General features: G+C 23.8%; 1 protein-coding gene across 3 annotated transcripts in view; it reads left to right on the top strand.

Annotated features, from left to right (window-relative positions):
• The window catches only part of LOC102674833 (SAM and SH3 domain-containing protein 1-like), a 487706-nt gene that overhangs the window by 423783 nt on the left and 48032 nt on the right, over positions 1-15891 (top strand). For all 3 annotated transcript variants that reach the window (XM_006617353.2, XM_006617352.2, XM_006617354.2), the window contains exon 5: positions 12521-12660. In XM_006617353.2, coding sequence (XP_006617416.1) covers positions 12521-12660 — 140 coding nt within the window. The remainder of the gene's footprint in view (positions 1-12520; positions 12661-15891) is intronic.

Below are 15891 nucleotides of genomic sequence, written 5' to 3' on the forward strand. Positions count from 1 at the left end.
TAGCTAAGAAAGTTCCTGAAGCGTGGCAAACATACGTGCCGCGTACATTCGAGAAGATCTCTTGAAGAGAGGTCAAGAAGAAGCTCCCTTACGTATTCTGCAAGCTCAGGTTTACACATTCGAAATGTGGTCAGAAAAATCCAAAGTTTCCCGAGAGTTGGAAGTGGTTATCGAATGGCCGGTATGTGACCCGGGATCTAAAAAGATTTCCTTAATATTAAGCTTTATATTGTAGCCCGAGATATCTCGGAAGGATGCGTTTTTCGTTAAAAATTCATTTTCTCGAATTTGATTTTTTTTTTCAAATATTATGGTAATTATTACCATAATATATTGTGACATTTTCATGAAATAGAGTTAATGGAATATAAATGAATGATAGATATATATTATTCGTTCAATTATATGTATTATATGTATTTAATTTATATTGCATTAGAAAAAATGTTTTATCAATAACGCGTTCAATTTTAGTATTTTTAATCCTAGTTGTTAACTTTTTCGTTATTTTTCCAGTTTTTTCAGTTAATTTGTAAAAATTTACATATAAATGTTATTCTGATCTTAAATACTATTTTCAGATTTGATCGTTCAAATTAATAAATTTTTAATTAAAATTGATAAAATTTAAAATTCAAGAGACTAGATATTATAATTTGATATAATTTTGCTATGAAGGAAATCTTATTTTTTTATATTATTTTTTCATTTATATTAATTTCTCATAGGAAACTAATTTAAATTAATAATAAAAAAAAGAAAATATCTGTTTTGTTGTTTTTTTACATAAAAAATCTACTTTTCTTATAGCTTAAAAATAAACAAATTTATATCTTTTATGTCCTAAATTAGCTTAATAATTCTCTTCATTAACAAGTTAAATAGCATGCTTATACAACTTATAATTTCTATCAATTTCAAATGCCTTTTTTTAAAAATAATAAATAATTCAAGAGACAATATAAAAGTTTAAATGAGATACGTGAATTAAATTGTACAGATTTTTCAATCGTCGAATAAATAACGGGGCGAATACACTTAAAGTCCTACTGTACACAGAACATTCCTCAAGCTTTCCCTGGATCGAGTTTCTTTTGTTCCATGAAAAGGGCTAATATCCATTTGGAATTAGGTTGAATAATGTCTAGAAAAGAATGAGCAAAAATGGAGAGTAGCCCGAGGTTCTGATAAAGGTGCGCCACGAAACGAAGTAAATTGTTGAGGAAGTATAAGAGAAAGGAGAGGAGGAATGGCATTACACCGACCGTGAAGTAATAGAACTCTGTGTCTATGTGGGAGGGAGGAGTGGCGACGATCAGCGGATAGAAGGGAGGGAGAAAGAAAGTGAATCTTAATATCGCTTATTTATTCATACTTATAACCCCGCTTTCGCCGCTCGAAGATTTTCATAACAGGTTTGTTCTCCTTCCACGGAGGAGAGTCTGCATTATCAGCGCGCACGTTTTGAGATTGTTCATGTTCCGCTTATGCAAATTTAGCAAATTGTGTTCCGCTCGTGTCGGGCTAAGTAGTGTCTGTGAATCGTTTCGAATGTTTCCACTATTATCAATATTATTATTTCTTTTATTTTTGTTTCAAAGTTGAGTATCAAGCAAGTTTTGAAAATTTTATAATTTCTTGAAAGAAGGAAAGTATATAACATGCAAAAAAAAAATTTTATCCATTAAAATGAAAGGGAATAGAATTATATTAGATTGATTTTATAAAAATTAAGATTTTTAGAAAGTGAATAATTAATGTTTCATTGCTATTTTCGAATGTTCATTTTTAATTGTTAATAATTAAAATAAAATTTTTTATCCTTGATTTTCATCTTATTTTGAAGAATTATCAAATTTCTTGTATAATAATTCGATCAAAAAATATTTTTTTACAAATATTTTTTCGAAAATGCATGTGTATAAAATGAAAATTAAGTAATGTTATTATATATAAATTATATATATATAATTTGATGGATTATAAATTATAAAATCTTCTTTTTTGATAGAAGCACAATCTTTATTCATTTTTGCATGAAGAATATATATATATAATATATTTAATATATTAAGCTAAAACAAGTACATTTATTATTTAATAATTAATCGTCAAATGTGAAAGTACTGAAAAAAAAACAGAAAATAAAAATTCAAGCTTGTCAAAGAAAAAATATTAACAAATTCGTTGATAATTTATTAAAAATAGCATTATAAATTTCGTTTTATCTTAATTGAAATGAGGTATATTTTTAAGTAGAATAATATTGATAAAATATTTCTTAATGTTTGAACGTAATATAATTTATAAATGTCGTTCGAGAAAGAGATCTCAATAAAAATTAATCCATATTTTATCTGCCATAAATATACAGCAAATCTAAATTAACGAATTTTCAATATTTGCTATTCGCTAACGTATGAATTTTTATTCATATATTCAGTTTTAAAACTACGAAGAAGAGAAACGAAAATATACAAAATTTTTCCCATCATACATACATCTAGTAATTGCAAAATATATTATACTTTCGCGTAAAATATATCCAAAAGGATCGTTTTGATTTAATAAGAATAACCGATCAATTTTAATTCGTGGGGTGGGGAGGAGGGAAAGTAAATAAATTTAAAAGTAATGAGAAAGTGCATCGTTATTAAAAGGGAATATAATGTACCTTTCTTTGACGACTTCATTGAGGTAGCGTGGCGAGAGAGTCAGATTATAACCGGCTTAAAATCGCCCACCTTTAACGAATAAATGAACAGAGAGATAAATGACGAGAGTATGTCGATATTATCGGCCCATCCATTTTTCACTTTCTCGATATCGCACGAGTGCCACGGAATCCGAGTGGAAATTGTGCTATTAATTATAACGCGATAATCAGTAGAAATATACGATGATAGCCGATAGATTTCATGGAAAACGATTTAAGTTTCAAGAGGAAATATATTGAATTAACACGTATCTATTTGTGCACGTATTTTTGATCATGTTCTTTTTTTTTTTTTTTCGTATGAATATTTTAATATCAAATTCAAAAAATTCGAAAAAGCTTTGGAATATTTTCGTAATTTGAAAAAAAAAATTGTTTACGAAGATGGTATAATGGTATATAGCTCTTCAATTATATATTTTTTCTATAATTTAAATTGTTTCGAATTTTTGTTTGAAATATAGATATTAATAATCTTATTATTATTAATAAGATCATTAAGATCATGTGAGATACATAATATTGAAACAAAAGAAAGCAACGAATTAAATTGAATATTAATAATTCATTTTATTATAAATAATTCTTCGTAACATTTCTATTTATAAAAATTATATAAATAATCTTGTTTCTGCACAATATATTTAATTTTTTCTAATTACAATAATTATTTGTTTCTTATTTTTTATCGTTTCCATTTTGATTAACATAAAAAAAAAATATACGATGATAGATCTCGATAGATTTCACGAAAAACGATTTAAATCTTTACACTCGGAAATTTTTTAATTTATATTTGTTATAAAAACAATAAAAGTTTTTGAATAAATTCCATGTTACACGTTAACGCAGATATTATTTCATTAAAATCTCAATATAAATTTTATAAAATTTTTTAATAAGGATGGGCAGATATTGCAATTCTACAAAAAAGAAAATATTTTTGGATATGAAGAATTATAGATATCATTGCTAATAATAGATATAATTTCTAAAAAATAAGATCTTAAAAGAAAAACTTATTAAAAATATTTAATTAAATAATTATTTCAATTTCAGATTTCCGGCAATATTAACAACATAATAAAATTATAAAATTCTATTAAAATTCTTTATTAATTAGATTTATTAAACAGATTTTGTTCTTAGGAAATGGAAAATAGTTCCAGAATTTCTACTTGAACTTTGTATCCTATCATCTGTCTTTAACTATAGACATACTATTTATCCATGTGACACACATCGGTAATTAAAGTCCTTTACCATTGATGTCTATTATTATTCACATATATTCTTAGTGCTTAACTCTCAAAATGCAAACAGTTTGACAATCCTATGGACGATTGACTGGAGAGAAGTCAGCAAAGATTCATTTGCATACTTGGCAATAAATTTTTGGCAATAAATTTCGAATTTTCATTTAAAACTTATAGTTATTTAAAAATTAACAAATTCCATTTATAGTTTTTTCAAGAAAACTTTTACAATTTTCTTACATTTCTCACAAATTTTCTTATAAATAGATATTAATGTTTATGCATTCATAGAAAATTTAATGATATTCTTAAAATACAAAATAATTCAAACTATAATGTATTTTAAAGAATTAATCTTTATTTAATTCTTTATTTAAATTTTTTATTCTTTATTTATATATAATTCTATTTCTTTATGTTCATTTTAATTCACAGTCTATTTAATTATACTTTCATGATTTATAAAAAAATAGCATTAAAATTTTAAATTTATATAGTTCATCGAAAGAACTATAGATTTTTTAATTAAAAAACTAATCATTTTCATAAAGAAAAATCGTATAATAATTTATCTGAACTTTGAACTTTAGAGAAATTATTATTTTTATCTTTAACAAATTTGATTTTTCTTAAAAATATTTTTACAAAAAAGTAGAATTTTTCTAGCAATGCTTAAAATTAGAATTATACATAATAATTTAATATTTTCTGTCAGCTAACTATTAATACGATAGTTAGATTGCACACGTATACGGTAGATTCAGAGCGTGAGTGTCATAGCACATGACACTTAGGATGCAAGAGCTGTAGAAGTTGAGAGGAGAGGGTGGAGTAGTGAAGGAGGGTGTGAAAGCTGGATGAGTTCCAAGGCATGCAGGAAAATAGTTTTAGTTACATTGTTGCTTTACACTAACACGAAGGCAAAACAAAAATAAATCTTTCCTAAATCTTTTATGTCTAACTAAAGGATGAACGTTTATATTTCTTTGTTCCCTGATACGAATGATTTATTATGCAGATTGTGGTATTTCGTACTTACAAATATTTCACTTTTCAAACGAAAAAAATGAAACTTTACAACAATATAATATAAACTCGAAATATTAATAAAAATTAGACTGTCTTAGTTTTTAAAATAATTAATAATCTCATTTTTAATGAAATATTATAGCAAGCTATATATATATTTTAGCAAGTTTCTTATCGTAGTCTAAAAATTGTAACAATTCCGAAATCTATGTAAAAATTATTTTAAAAGATGCTGTCCCATTAATCTTTCAATTTTTAAATTATCATTTAATTTATATTGAACATATATCTTTATATTAATTGTTAATTTTCATTTATTTATTCATTTATTATAAAATTAATATATTAATTAATAATATATTTCATAATAATTTAATTGTTTTTTAAAGCAATTTAAAAACAGAAATAAACAAATTATATATATTAAAATTTTAATTAAATACATTATTTAAATACATTACTTAAATACATTAATTAAATACATTATATATTACCTGCTTATCTTAAAACAAAATAATTATTCTTTTTAATGTTTTTTAAAAAAATAAATAATAAAAGTTATATATTTGTATACATAATACACATTTATATATTTTATATTTTTATAGTAATTATTAATTGAAAACAATAGATACCATTTCAAATTAAGAACATTATATTTTTTAATAATAATAATTGAGAACAAAAAATGTTTATTTATATATATACATATAATATACATATAATTTTAATTTAAATAAATTATATTTTCTTTTTTCTTTTTTACAGATTATTATTTAATCTTATTTTCTCTATTTTCGATAATATTTCAATAATAATTATTAATTGAAAACAACTACTTTTTCATAAATTAATTAATTAAATTTGCTTCGTCTCCATTTTGTAATCCCCTTGAAAATATATGCAATGTAAAAATTCAATCTGATGTTTAACTTTGCACACGCCGGAGAACAACATGGAGGATGAATAAGAAGGTGTGAGTCGAAGCGAGGGTGAAACCTGGATGAACTCCAAAGCGTGCGAACGGATAATGTTACAGGCACGAACGATCTCAGTTCGGTGAAGCTGAGAGTCCCGTCGAGAGAGCGGAGTATCGTCATTGTCTATTCTTCTCCCTATTTGTCACGCCTTTGCTTTTGTGGTTGGTACCACGAGTAAACCAGTGTTGTTACCATGACGACCCCACGCCAACTGATGCTGAATACGTAGGTCAGAAAAAAAATCTGTATGTAACACGTTGTACATTTCAGTGACGTTTCATTTTTAATCGCAATGTTTTGAATAATAATAATAAATAATAAAATGTTTAAAAGAATATTTAAAGAATGGTAGATTAAATACAAAATATTTTTATTTTTCGTTTTTTGAATTTAGATTTTATTATGTAGATAATTTTATTTTATGTTAGTAATGGAATAAATTGATTTGTAGATTAATAATTTTTATATATTTTATATATTATTTAATTATTAAATATTTTCTTTAATGTTTTTTGTCAATGTGTGTAAAATTATCGAAATAGTCAAATGTGAATTTTTGAAATTATTTTCAATTATTTATCATGTTTAATTTCGAAGATCAACAATGAAATAAAATATCAAAAAATCTTTAATCTTCATTCTTATTTTACAAAATCACAACAATCAAACATTTAAACACCTAACTCTGCAAATTATTTTCAATTTTTACATCATTTTTTAATTTCCAAAAATGACAATTTTCAAATCATCAAACAATAAAAAATTGAATTGGAAGTTTCCCAATCTTTTTTTTTTTTAATCATTTTCAATTATTTTTATTTTTCAAAATAACATCGATCAAATATTTTACACGATTCTTATTTTTTAATAAAACCATCCTCGATGATTTAACATTTGATCGCCCTCCATTTAAATCGGCGAGTAACGCGTAGAAAAACTTTTTTGACCCATTGTACGTATGTACATAGCCATGAACGTTTTTTCATCCCCTATTCTCGCGCAGAAGAGGGAGAAGCAGTCGGCTTGGGGTGGAAGAAGCACTTGTGAGCTATGCGGAAGTGTAACGTCACGAGTTCGCACCAAGTGAAAAGCGTCTAGTTCTCACTCTCTTCATCGCTGTCTCGGTTTTGTTCCATTCTCTTTCTCTTTCTCTCTTTCTCTTTGTCTTGCGCTCTCTCTTTCTCTTTCTCTCTCTCTTTCCTCCTCCTCTATGTTTCTTTCCATTTAATAGCCACTTTGAACTCTCGCACGAATCATCGCAAAAGCTGTTACGTGATTAGTGACGGATGAACGTTCCACGTCCTCGAGATTATACGTTTGCGTTGTTGAAGACGTTAATTGTCGAATGATTCAGGAGATTGACTTTATTTTCGATACGAGAAAATGAATAGAAATGGGAAAAATTGGAATATTTTTATAAAAAAATATTATTCGTATAATGTTTACATTATTTAAAATACTATCTTCTTATATATTATAATGAAATATTTGATGTGAAATAGTATTTATATAAGTTGTACTTTATATGAAAAACTTGTTTTGAATTAAAACTTTATATTTGAAATATTATTTCTTTATATAATTACTATTTCGAAGAAGAATTTATTCGGAAAATCATTTGAAGAAATAAAAACATCTATTTATCTACTTTAAAAATTTATTTTTTTTAATCTTGAATATAAAATAAATATAATATAATAATATAAATAATTAAATTATTTATTTATATTAATTACGTAATTATTAATTACGTCTTAATATTTGTATTGCGGTTTATTTTCGCGGAATTTGATATTTTTTAGATTTAAATATTTGATTATAATCATGATTTACAAATATATATTGCATATATATTGCATATTAATTATGCATAATACTTATTATAATTTGCAAATATATAAAGAATTCATTTGTAATATTGATATTTATTCGTACAATAGATTTATTTAAACTTTTTATATATTAAAAATATAATTTCACTAATAATTAAAGGCAAGTTATCGAATAAAATGGATATGTTATATGAGAAATATATTTTTATATCTATTCAATGTATTCTCATATTAAGAATACAATTCTAAATGTAGAATATTTCGTATAATAGGATGATCAAGCATTGAAACCTGTGAACATTTTAAAATTTTATTTCATTTTGCATCATTACAAATTTATATTAAAAAAAAAAAACGCAAAAAGTACCAAGATTTCATAATTCAATAATTAATCCTTTACTGATATTCTGTTAAAAAAAAAAATTACTCTATTATACTCTATGCGCTCTATGTACAGTTTCATTAGAATTGGAATTTTCATTATTTTTGACAATACGAATCGTTAATAAAACTTAACGTGTACGTAACTTTGATGATTGATATAAAATTATTATATCATTATTATTATATCATTTCTAAAAGCAAAAATTATAAAATTATACACTATAATCATTATAAAATTGTATTTTCTATCATTATATAACGTAATAAAATTAAATTACAAGAAAAAAGTGAAACGAAATCACTTTAGAAATAAGTTTTCCAGACAAACGATTTCGATTTACATTCATAACGTTGACGGATGTCTTTATTACCAGTATTGTAATCTCTTATCTGTAATTAATTGAAACCGATGACGTGAATATCGCTCGCTATATAATCTACCCCCGGCCGTTCTAATTACCACTTCAACCATACAATTATATAAACACTTGGCCAACTTATCTGTCTCTCTCTCTCTCTCTCTCAGTCGTAACCCTTTCCTCGTGCTCCCCGGGTTGAAAGTCACGCGATGAGAGATGAAAAATTGAGCGGAATGCAGATACGAGGCAAACGATAGAAAGCGTGATCGCGATAGGACGATTGTCACCCGGATGTTCCACACATGCAAAACAGTCGCAATTAAGCGGGCGCGATTTGCATAGGTGTATTGTTACGCCGGCCAAGGGGCAGACGATGGAAAAAGAAAAGCGGGGAAGAAGGAGAATGGAGAAATTACGAGACAGGAGATAAAATGTCACTTGACGAGCGATCATTAATTATACATGATAATTGGACATCGGTGAATTCGGCTGAACACGATGAAAAATATATGACGAGTTATTGGCTTGATTGTTTCCCATTAAGGGGACTATTCCATTCTCGTGATTGTGCTTATAAGTATCGAGAATATTTTATTTAATTGTTGCACTAGGAAAGAGGATATGTTGTAGAAGTATGAGGTTTTTATTTTTTTTTTTAAATTAATTATTATATATTTATATATATTTTTATTTTATTATATATTATATATATATTTATATATGCTATAGGAATTTTTAGCACAGAATGTGCTAAGAAAAAATCTTGTTTACTTCGATCAACGAGTGATATCTTAATATTTTTGGACGAGAAATAACATATTACAGATAAATGGATTTCGATATAAAAGAAACTTTTTTAAATCTCACGAGAGTGGCGTGAAGTACTCGTATTACTTGCAAAGTAAAATTTACCGAACATCGAAAATTTTCCAAGTTTTCTCATTTGCGGTGCTTTGTTTTATGATCCTTACGTGCGAGGCGAGCGACATGAGCTGCAAAGTGGCAAAGAATAATGTTAAAAGCATATACTCGTATCTTTTTATTACCTCCATCTTCGATTGATGTTATTCACGTAAGAAAGTTAAGCTCATACCGCTTTATCGTTCACGTTATGGATCGTGTCTTTCCTTTAATATATGAGGATTAATTTTTTACTCGCTTCAGAAAATACTCCTAAAATATCATATCATACTCATTTATCATCGACATTGCTATGAATAATTCTTTATAAAATCGAAAATCATCGTCTTTATATTCTACTCCTCTTCGTAACTTATATTCATATTCAAATACAGTATGAACAAAATATTGATATATTCGTAGAACATCTTTGAACAGTCGATTCTAAAAGCTAAAATAAACATAAATGTTGGTTGAATCTTATTTATTTATTAAGTGATAAGTTTAAATTTGTATTAAATGAAGTGAAACGGGAATGAAGCGAAACACCGATGTAACGTAAATAGAGCATTCTGATTCTATCTCTATTTAACGTAAACTTCATGCTTATAAAATGTTTTAATAATTCAATAAAATACAAATATTTTCGTATATTAATTTTTATATTTATTTTATTTTTTAAAACCAAATTTGTTTCACGAGTATATTTACTGTATATAAGAAATATAAAGTGATAGAAATAGAAAAAAAGATTTATAATTTTTTAGCATAGTACTTATTAAATAAAAAAAAATAAATATGGATTAAAAAATTAATGTTTTTCTTTCCAAAATAAAAAGATCATTATAATAATATTAATATACTTTGGTTATGTTAATAATAAAAATATTATTCTCAATTATTCTCAATTCAATTTTATTAGTATTCTATAATTGTAGTATTCTATAACTTGTCAACAATGGTAAATATTGCTTGTTCAAATATTTGACTTATGCATATATGTGTTTCTTCTCTGTTGAATGTTTGAATTTAACATGAATCTAATATCATGTTAACTTTCGACATTTGATCTAATGAACTGTTATCTGATTAATTATTTAGCAAATTTCAATCAGAAGATAATTTAATCTTTAAAACAATCTAGTTTCATTTTTAATGTAACATAAAGCATAAAATATATTAAAACATAAAATACATTATCAAATAAAAAACAAATATTAAAAATTTATAAAAAAAAATTGCTGTTTTAATTCTTTTAACTTAAATTTCTAAGTATTCAAATATAAACAATTTCTACTTCAAGTTAAACAATTTTTACTTCCTGATATTTATATATTAAAATTTTAACATTTATTTTAAGATAAAATTTGATCAATGTTCAAATATTTTTTTCAATAAAAAATTTTTAATTATCAAAATATAATTAATTATTACTTATACGAATTTATAAATGAAAAATTTTTAATATAATTATTTCCGTGTTCACAGATATTGCATTTTTTTTTCTAAAACGATTAGAATAAAAACCAGTAATTCATTGCAATGTCACCAACAGTACGATAACGGAACTGTGAATCGCACTCGGTAAATCGCGTAGTCTGTCCGTAATGGTATGCAAGTCGATTTTTCTTTCTTTCTTTCTTTCTTTCTTTCTTTTTTTTTTTTTTGTAGTGGAATTCCACTTGATTGCAGTCAGTGATTCAATTTCGCGCTGAGAAATACAAGTAGAACGTGCCGTCGCGTTAAAAGTATACAATCGTACTTGGAATTGCTATTTCAAATTATATCAATATTATTACCTTTACAATAGCAAAGAATTGAATGGGAACGAAGATGCGTAGCTTTTGAAGATACCAGTCTATTCATTCGAGCGATGGATTTCGAAGTGAAAGTAGAATTTGATAAGTTGATTATTTAAATTTTAAAAATTAATTTGTTGAGTGAATTGAATTGAAAATTGAGGATTGTAATTATGAAAGATAAAAGAGAAATTTGTTATAAACATGATGATATTGTACGAAATTAAATTTTCGATGTTTCATAGCGTTTTTGAATTTTATTATATTTTAGATAATTTTATTTGTTTTCGTTTTTAAATTTTTCATAACTGTTCTATTTAATTCTCTTATGTAATAGATTTATAAATTGAATTAAAATAAATAGATGAAATATCATATTTTCGAAAATATTGTGTTTCTAAATTTTAACAAATATCATGCGGTTTAATGAATATTATTGCTCGATAATTGTTAATTCGTTTTAAATATTGAAAATATTGAAAATATTTTTCGTAATTAATTTAATTCAAAAAATATTAAAAAATCTACAAACAAACTATGGTAATAAATTTTATATTTTCATACATATTATATGTCATTTAAATTTTATAAAATTTTAAATAATTTTATAAAAATAACCATTAAATGGTTTCTCCAACTATCATGGTAATTTTTCAATTAATTTTCTAAAAATTTGGAAAAAATAAAAAACAAATAAATTATTTTAAGATAGTTGTAAATCTTTATTTATTCAAATTATTAAAATAAACTTTTCTCAAAATATCTGCTAAAAATATTATTTCATGAAATATTATTATTTATACAGTAATTCCATTAAGAAATTGTTTAGAAACAGTGGTTAAATCAAAGGTTGATAAAATAAATATTTATATTAAAATTTACCAGAAAAGGATTATATTCATATTACATTAATTGAATAAAATAATAAATTTATTATCGAAAGTTTACAGTATCCAATAAATGTAACATTTATATTTCGTTTAATACTCTATTCATTTTTTAAAAATTTATCAGAAAGAAATAAATTCAGAAAAATAATTGATAATAAATTCTCCGTAAATCTTAATGCAGAAAAATTTAAAAAATAATCAAATTATAAATCCTTGTTGAGTAAAATTTGTTAAATAGATTATTTACGACAATTACTATTAGTGATTTACAAACACATTAATAAATCAAGAAATAAACGAACAAAATATTACGTTTCACTCGTAATAAACATAAATTTCACGGTATTTACATTGTACTGTTTTGTGTCATTTCAGAACAAGGACAAACCACAAGTAAGAAGAAAACAACATTTTCGCGACTGCTTCGAGGACTAAAGACGCACAGGAAGGAGAAGCAAGCGCAAACTCAAGGTTCCCCGAGGCATGGCCGTGTAAGAATAGGAGTACCACAAAGAGTAAGTGTGTATCTGTGTACAAAACCATAATCCCACTTCACCGAAGCAGCTATTTACTACTGTCGATTCAGATTTCCTGTATATATTCTTCAACTAACTACAATTTCATCCTTTGTTCACAATTTAGACTTTGTTACCTTGCTATGTACTTACTTTGTATTTTCAATGAGAATATTTAGCAAATAATAAAGATAAAATGATATCTGTCATAAAGAAAATATAACAAATAAATTGTTTTTAGATTATTTCAAACATTGAATCAAAGAATTTGATGTTGAAAAAATATATATTATTATTTGAAATCAATATAGATAAATATATTGATTTTTAATTATTTTAAACGTTAGATCAAAGGATTTAGTCTTGAAAAAATATATATTGTCTTTTTATTCTAATTAAAACCTTAAAAATAATATCTTCTTTTTTATTTCTTTTTTCTATGATTAGTATATTAAGTGTTAAAATGTAACCAATTTTTTTTTTATTTAATCAATCAATTTGGATCAATTTTGGATCAATGTAATAAATAAATAAATAAATTAGAAAAGAGAAAGAATTAATTAAATAATTTAATTTTTTTAATCAAAATTGCATATTATATATAATAAATAATATTATATACGAGAATATAATATTTAAAATTAGTTTTCAATAATATTAACAATAAATTTTTAAAAAAAATTTTATAAAAAGTGTTATGCATTAATAAATGCAAATAAAATATGAATTTAATAAATTTCACTTAACATATAGTTTTGTTTCTTTTTTGAAAATATTTTTTTAAATGTTAAAATTGTTATTTTATGCTTTAGATTACTATAGATATTAGATAGTAGATACTTTTATTGTTTTTTTATAGATAAGATATAAAAATATTTTTTTTTATTTAAAAACTTATATCATTATTAAAATAATGGTTTAAACATTTAATTAGTAAATTAAAAAAAAAATAGATTTTTTTTTATGCTGCTAGCATTTCATCGTCTATTTTACCTAGAAAGACATATAGTTTGCATACATATATATACATATATATATATATATTTTTTTTTTTTTCAATAGTGATATCTATTTGTAATTCTATCTGCAAAAGTGAAGAATGCAAGGCACGATCTGTCGGTTCTGTTTAATTCTATTTCACGGTTAACTTATATTTACGCAGCCGTAAAATGGAATACATAAATCCTGACTGCAATTCGTATTGAAAATTTCTTACTGAACTAGAAATATTACTTTATCGATTATTGAAATCATTTTAATAATTTATTGTTATATTTTTTGTTAAGGCAGTGTTTCTCAACTAGCAATCTCTAAGCGGATTATAAAATAATTTTTATATGAAGATAACTACATGCAAAATTAATTAAAATTAACTATAGATATCATCTTATATTCAAAAATATTAGTAATAAGTAAAGTAAAAAAATTAGTAAAAAATATTAGTAAAATATTTAAGAAACGTTTTCTTAATTTCTATCAATAATTATAATTCTTAATTATAATATAATCTATTTAGTTATAATCTAATCTAGATTGTATTACATTAAATTATATAATTATAAAAATATTAAAAAATATGTGTTTGAAGATTTTATAAATTATAAACATGTATTTATGTATATTATGTTAATCCATTTTGAAAGTTAAGAAATTTAGTGAATTGAAAAATCTCGCTCTATCTTCTATTTTAAAAATGAATTTTTTTTTTCCCCTTTTATTATTTTCTATTTCAAATAGACACTGCATTTCAATACAGTTAAATGTTTCATCGCAGCAACCGGTAATTTTCATCTCCATGCCTTTCATTAATCAAATGTCACAAAATTACTGTGCAAGTAATTTTCATCCCAGACTGTAACTTGTAATTTTTTGATTCACTTTTAGTCCAATTACTTCTGCAATTAGAACTGTGCTTTATTTATATTTTTCTGTTTTTTTTTATTTTTCTTATTTTTTTTGTAAAAAATTTTTTTCTCTTTTCATAAAATATAATAATCATCATGTATATAATATATGCATGAAAATATATTAATAGATGCTGTATCATATTATATTCACACATTTTATTATTTCAAGATTTAAATGTAAATTTTAACTTTATTGCAATGAATAAATAAATTCTTTAAAAAAAAATATCATTTTAATTAAAAAAAATAAGAAATTTTTTGACAAAGGGATTAAAAAGTTATGTAAAAACATTGCAGATAATATTACTGTATTATCAAAGAAAATAATCATGAGTATGCTCATTTTTCTTGAAATATATTACATTATATTGTTTTAATTGACGATTCATTTTATTTCGAAATAATTTTATTTATAATATTTAATTTATAATTTATAAATGTATTTGCGAATTTAAAATTTTGAATTGCTTATATATGAAGCACGATTCTATTTTTCCTATTACTGTTAAAAATTTCATAATCTTCTTTTCCTATTTTTCAATTTGTAAATCATAAATCATTTGGCTTCAGACACTTGTTTGTTGTTGTTTGTAACGATATTTTATCAAATTCTTGATAATATTTTCAAAATGAAAATAATCTTGCTATATTTCGTAAAACGAATAATAAATCAAATTATGCTATTAATTATTTTATTTACAAGATCATTTCCGTCTGTGAAACATAAGTTAAAAGATTAAAGGAGAAAACAAGAGGATGGGAATTATGCATGAGCACGTGGAAGATTCGAATATCCGTTACTTCCGGTTCGTTGATAAAGAAATTGGTGTGCATCAACGAAGTGAACAGCTTGCCTCTGAGAATTAAAGATTCTCAAGATTTCCCATGTGTCACCGATTTATTAAATTTTTCGATACCGACACTTTTAGACTCCTGAGATTACGAATCGTTATCGCGACATTTGAATAAAATTCGTGAATTTCTTCTTCGATGAATATTTTTATCAATATACACTTATATATTTTTACATATATTACCAAAATTTTAAAATTATATTTTGAAGAAAGGTTATCTTAAAAAGAAATAATTATTTTCAGTCAAATGTATATTTTAAATGAATATTAAGAAGAATATTAAATTTCTTTTGATAAAAAATTTTTTATAAACAATTTTAGAAGATTATCTTTTTAATTTTTTTATTTTATTTAAATTATTTTTTATATATTTTATAAATATATTATATATATAATATAATATATATTATATTTTATAAATATGTTATAAATATATTATTGATTTTATTGTGAAAATAAATATGTTAATC

Source organism: Apis dorsata, unplaced genomic scaffold, assembly GCF_000469605.1.
Source record: "Apis dorsata unplaced genomic scaffold, Apis dorsata 1.3 scaffold_303, whole genome shotgun sequence".
Taxonomy (NCBI): Eukaryota; Metazoa; Arthropoda; class Insecta; order Hymenoptera; family Apidae; genus Apis; species Apis dorsata.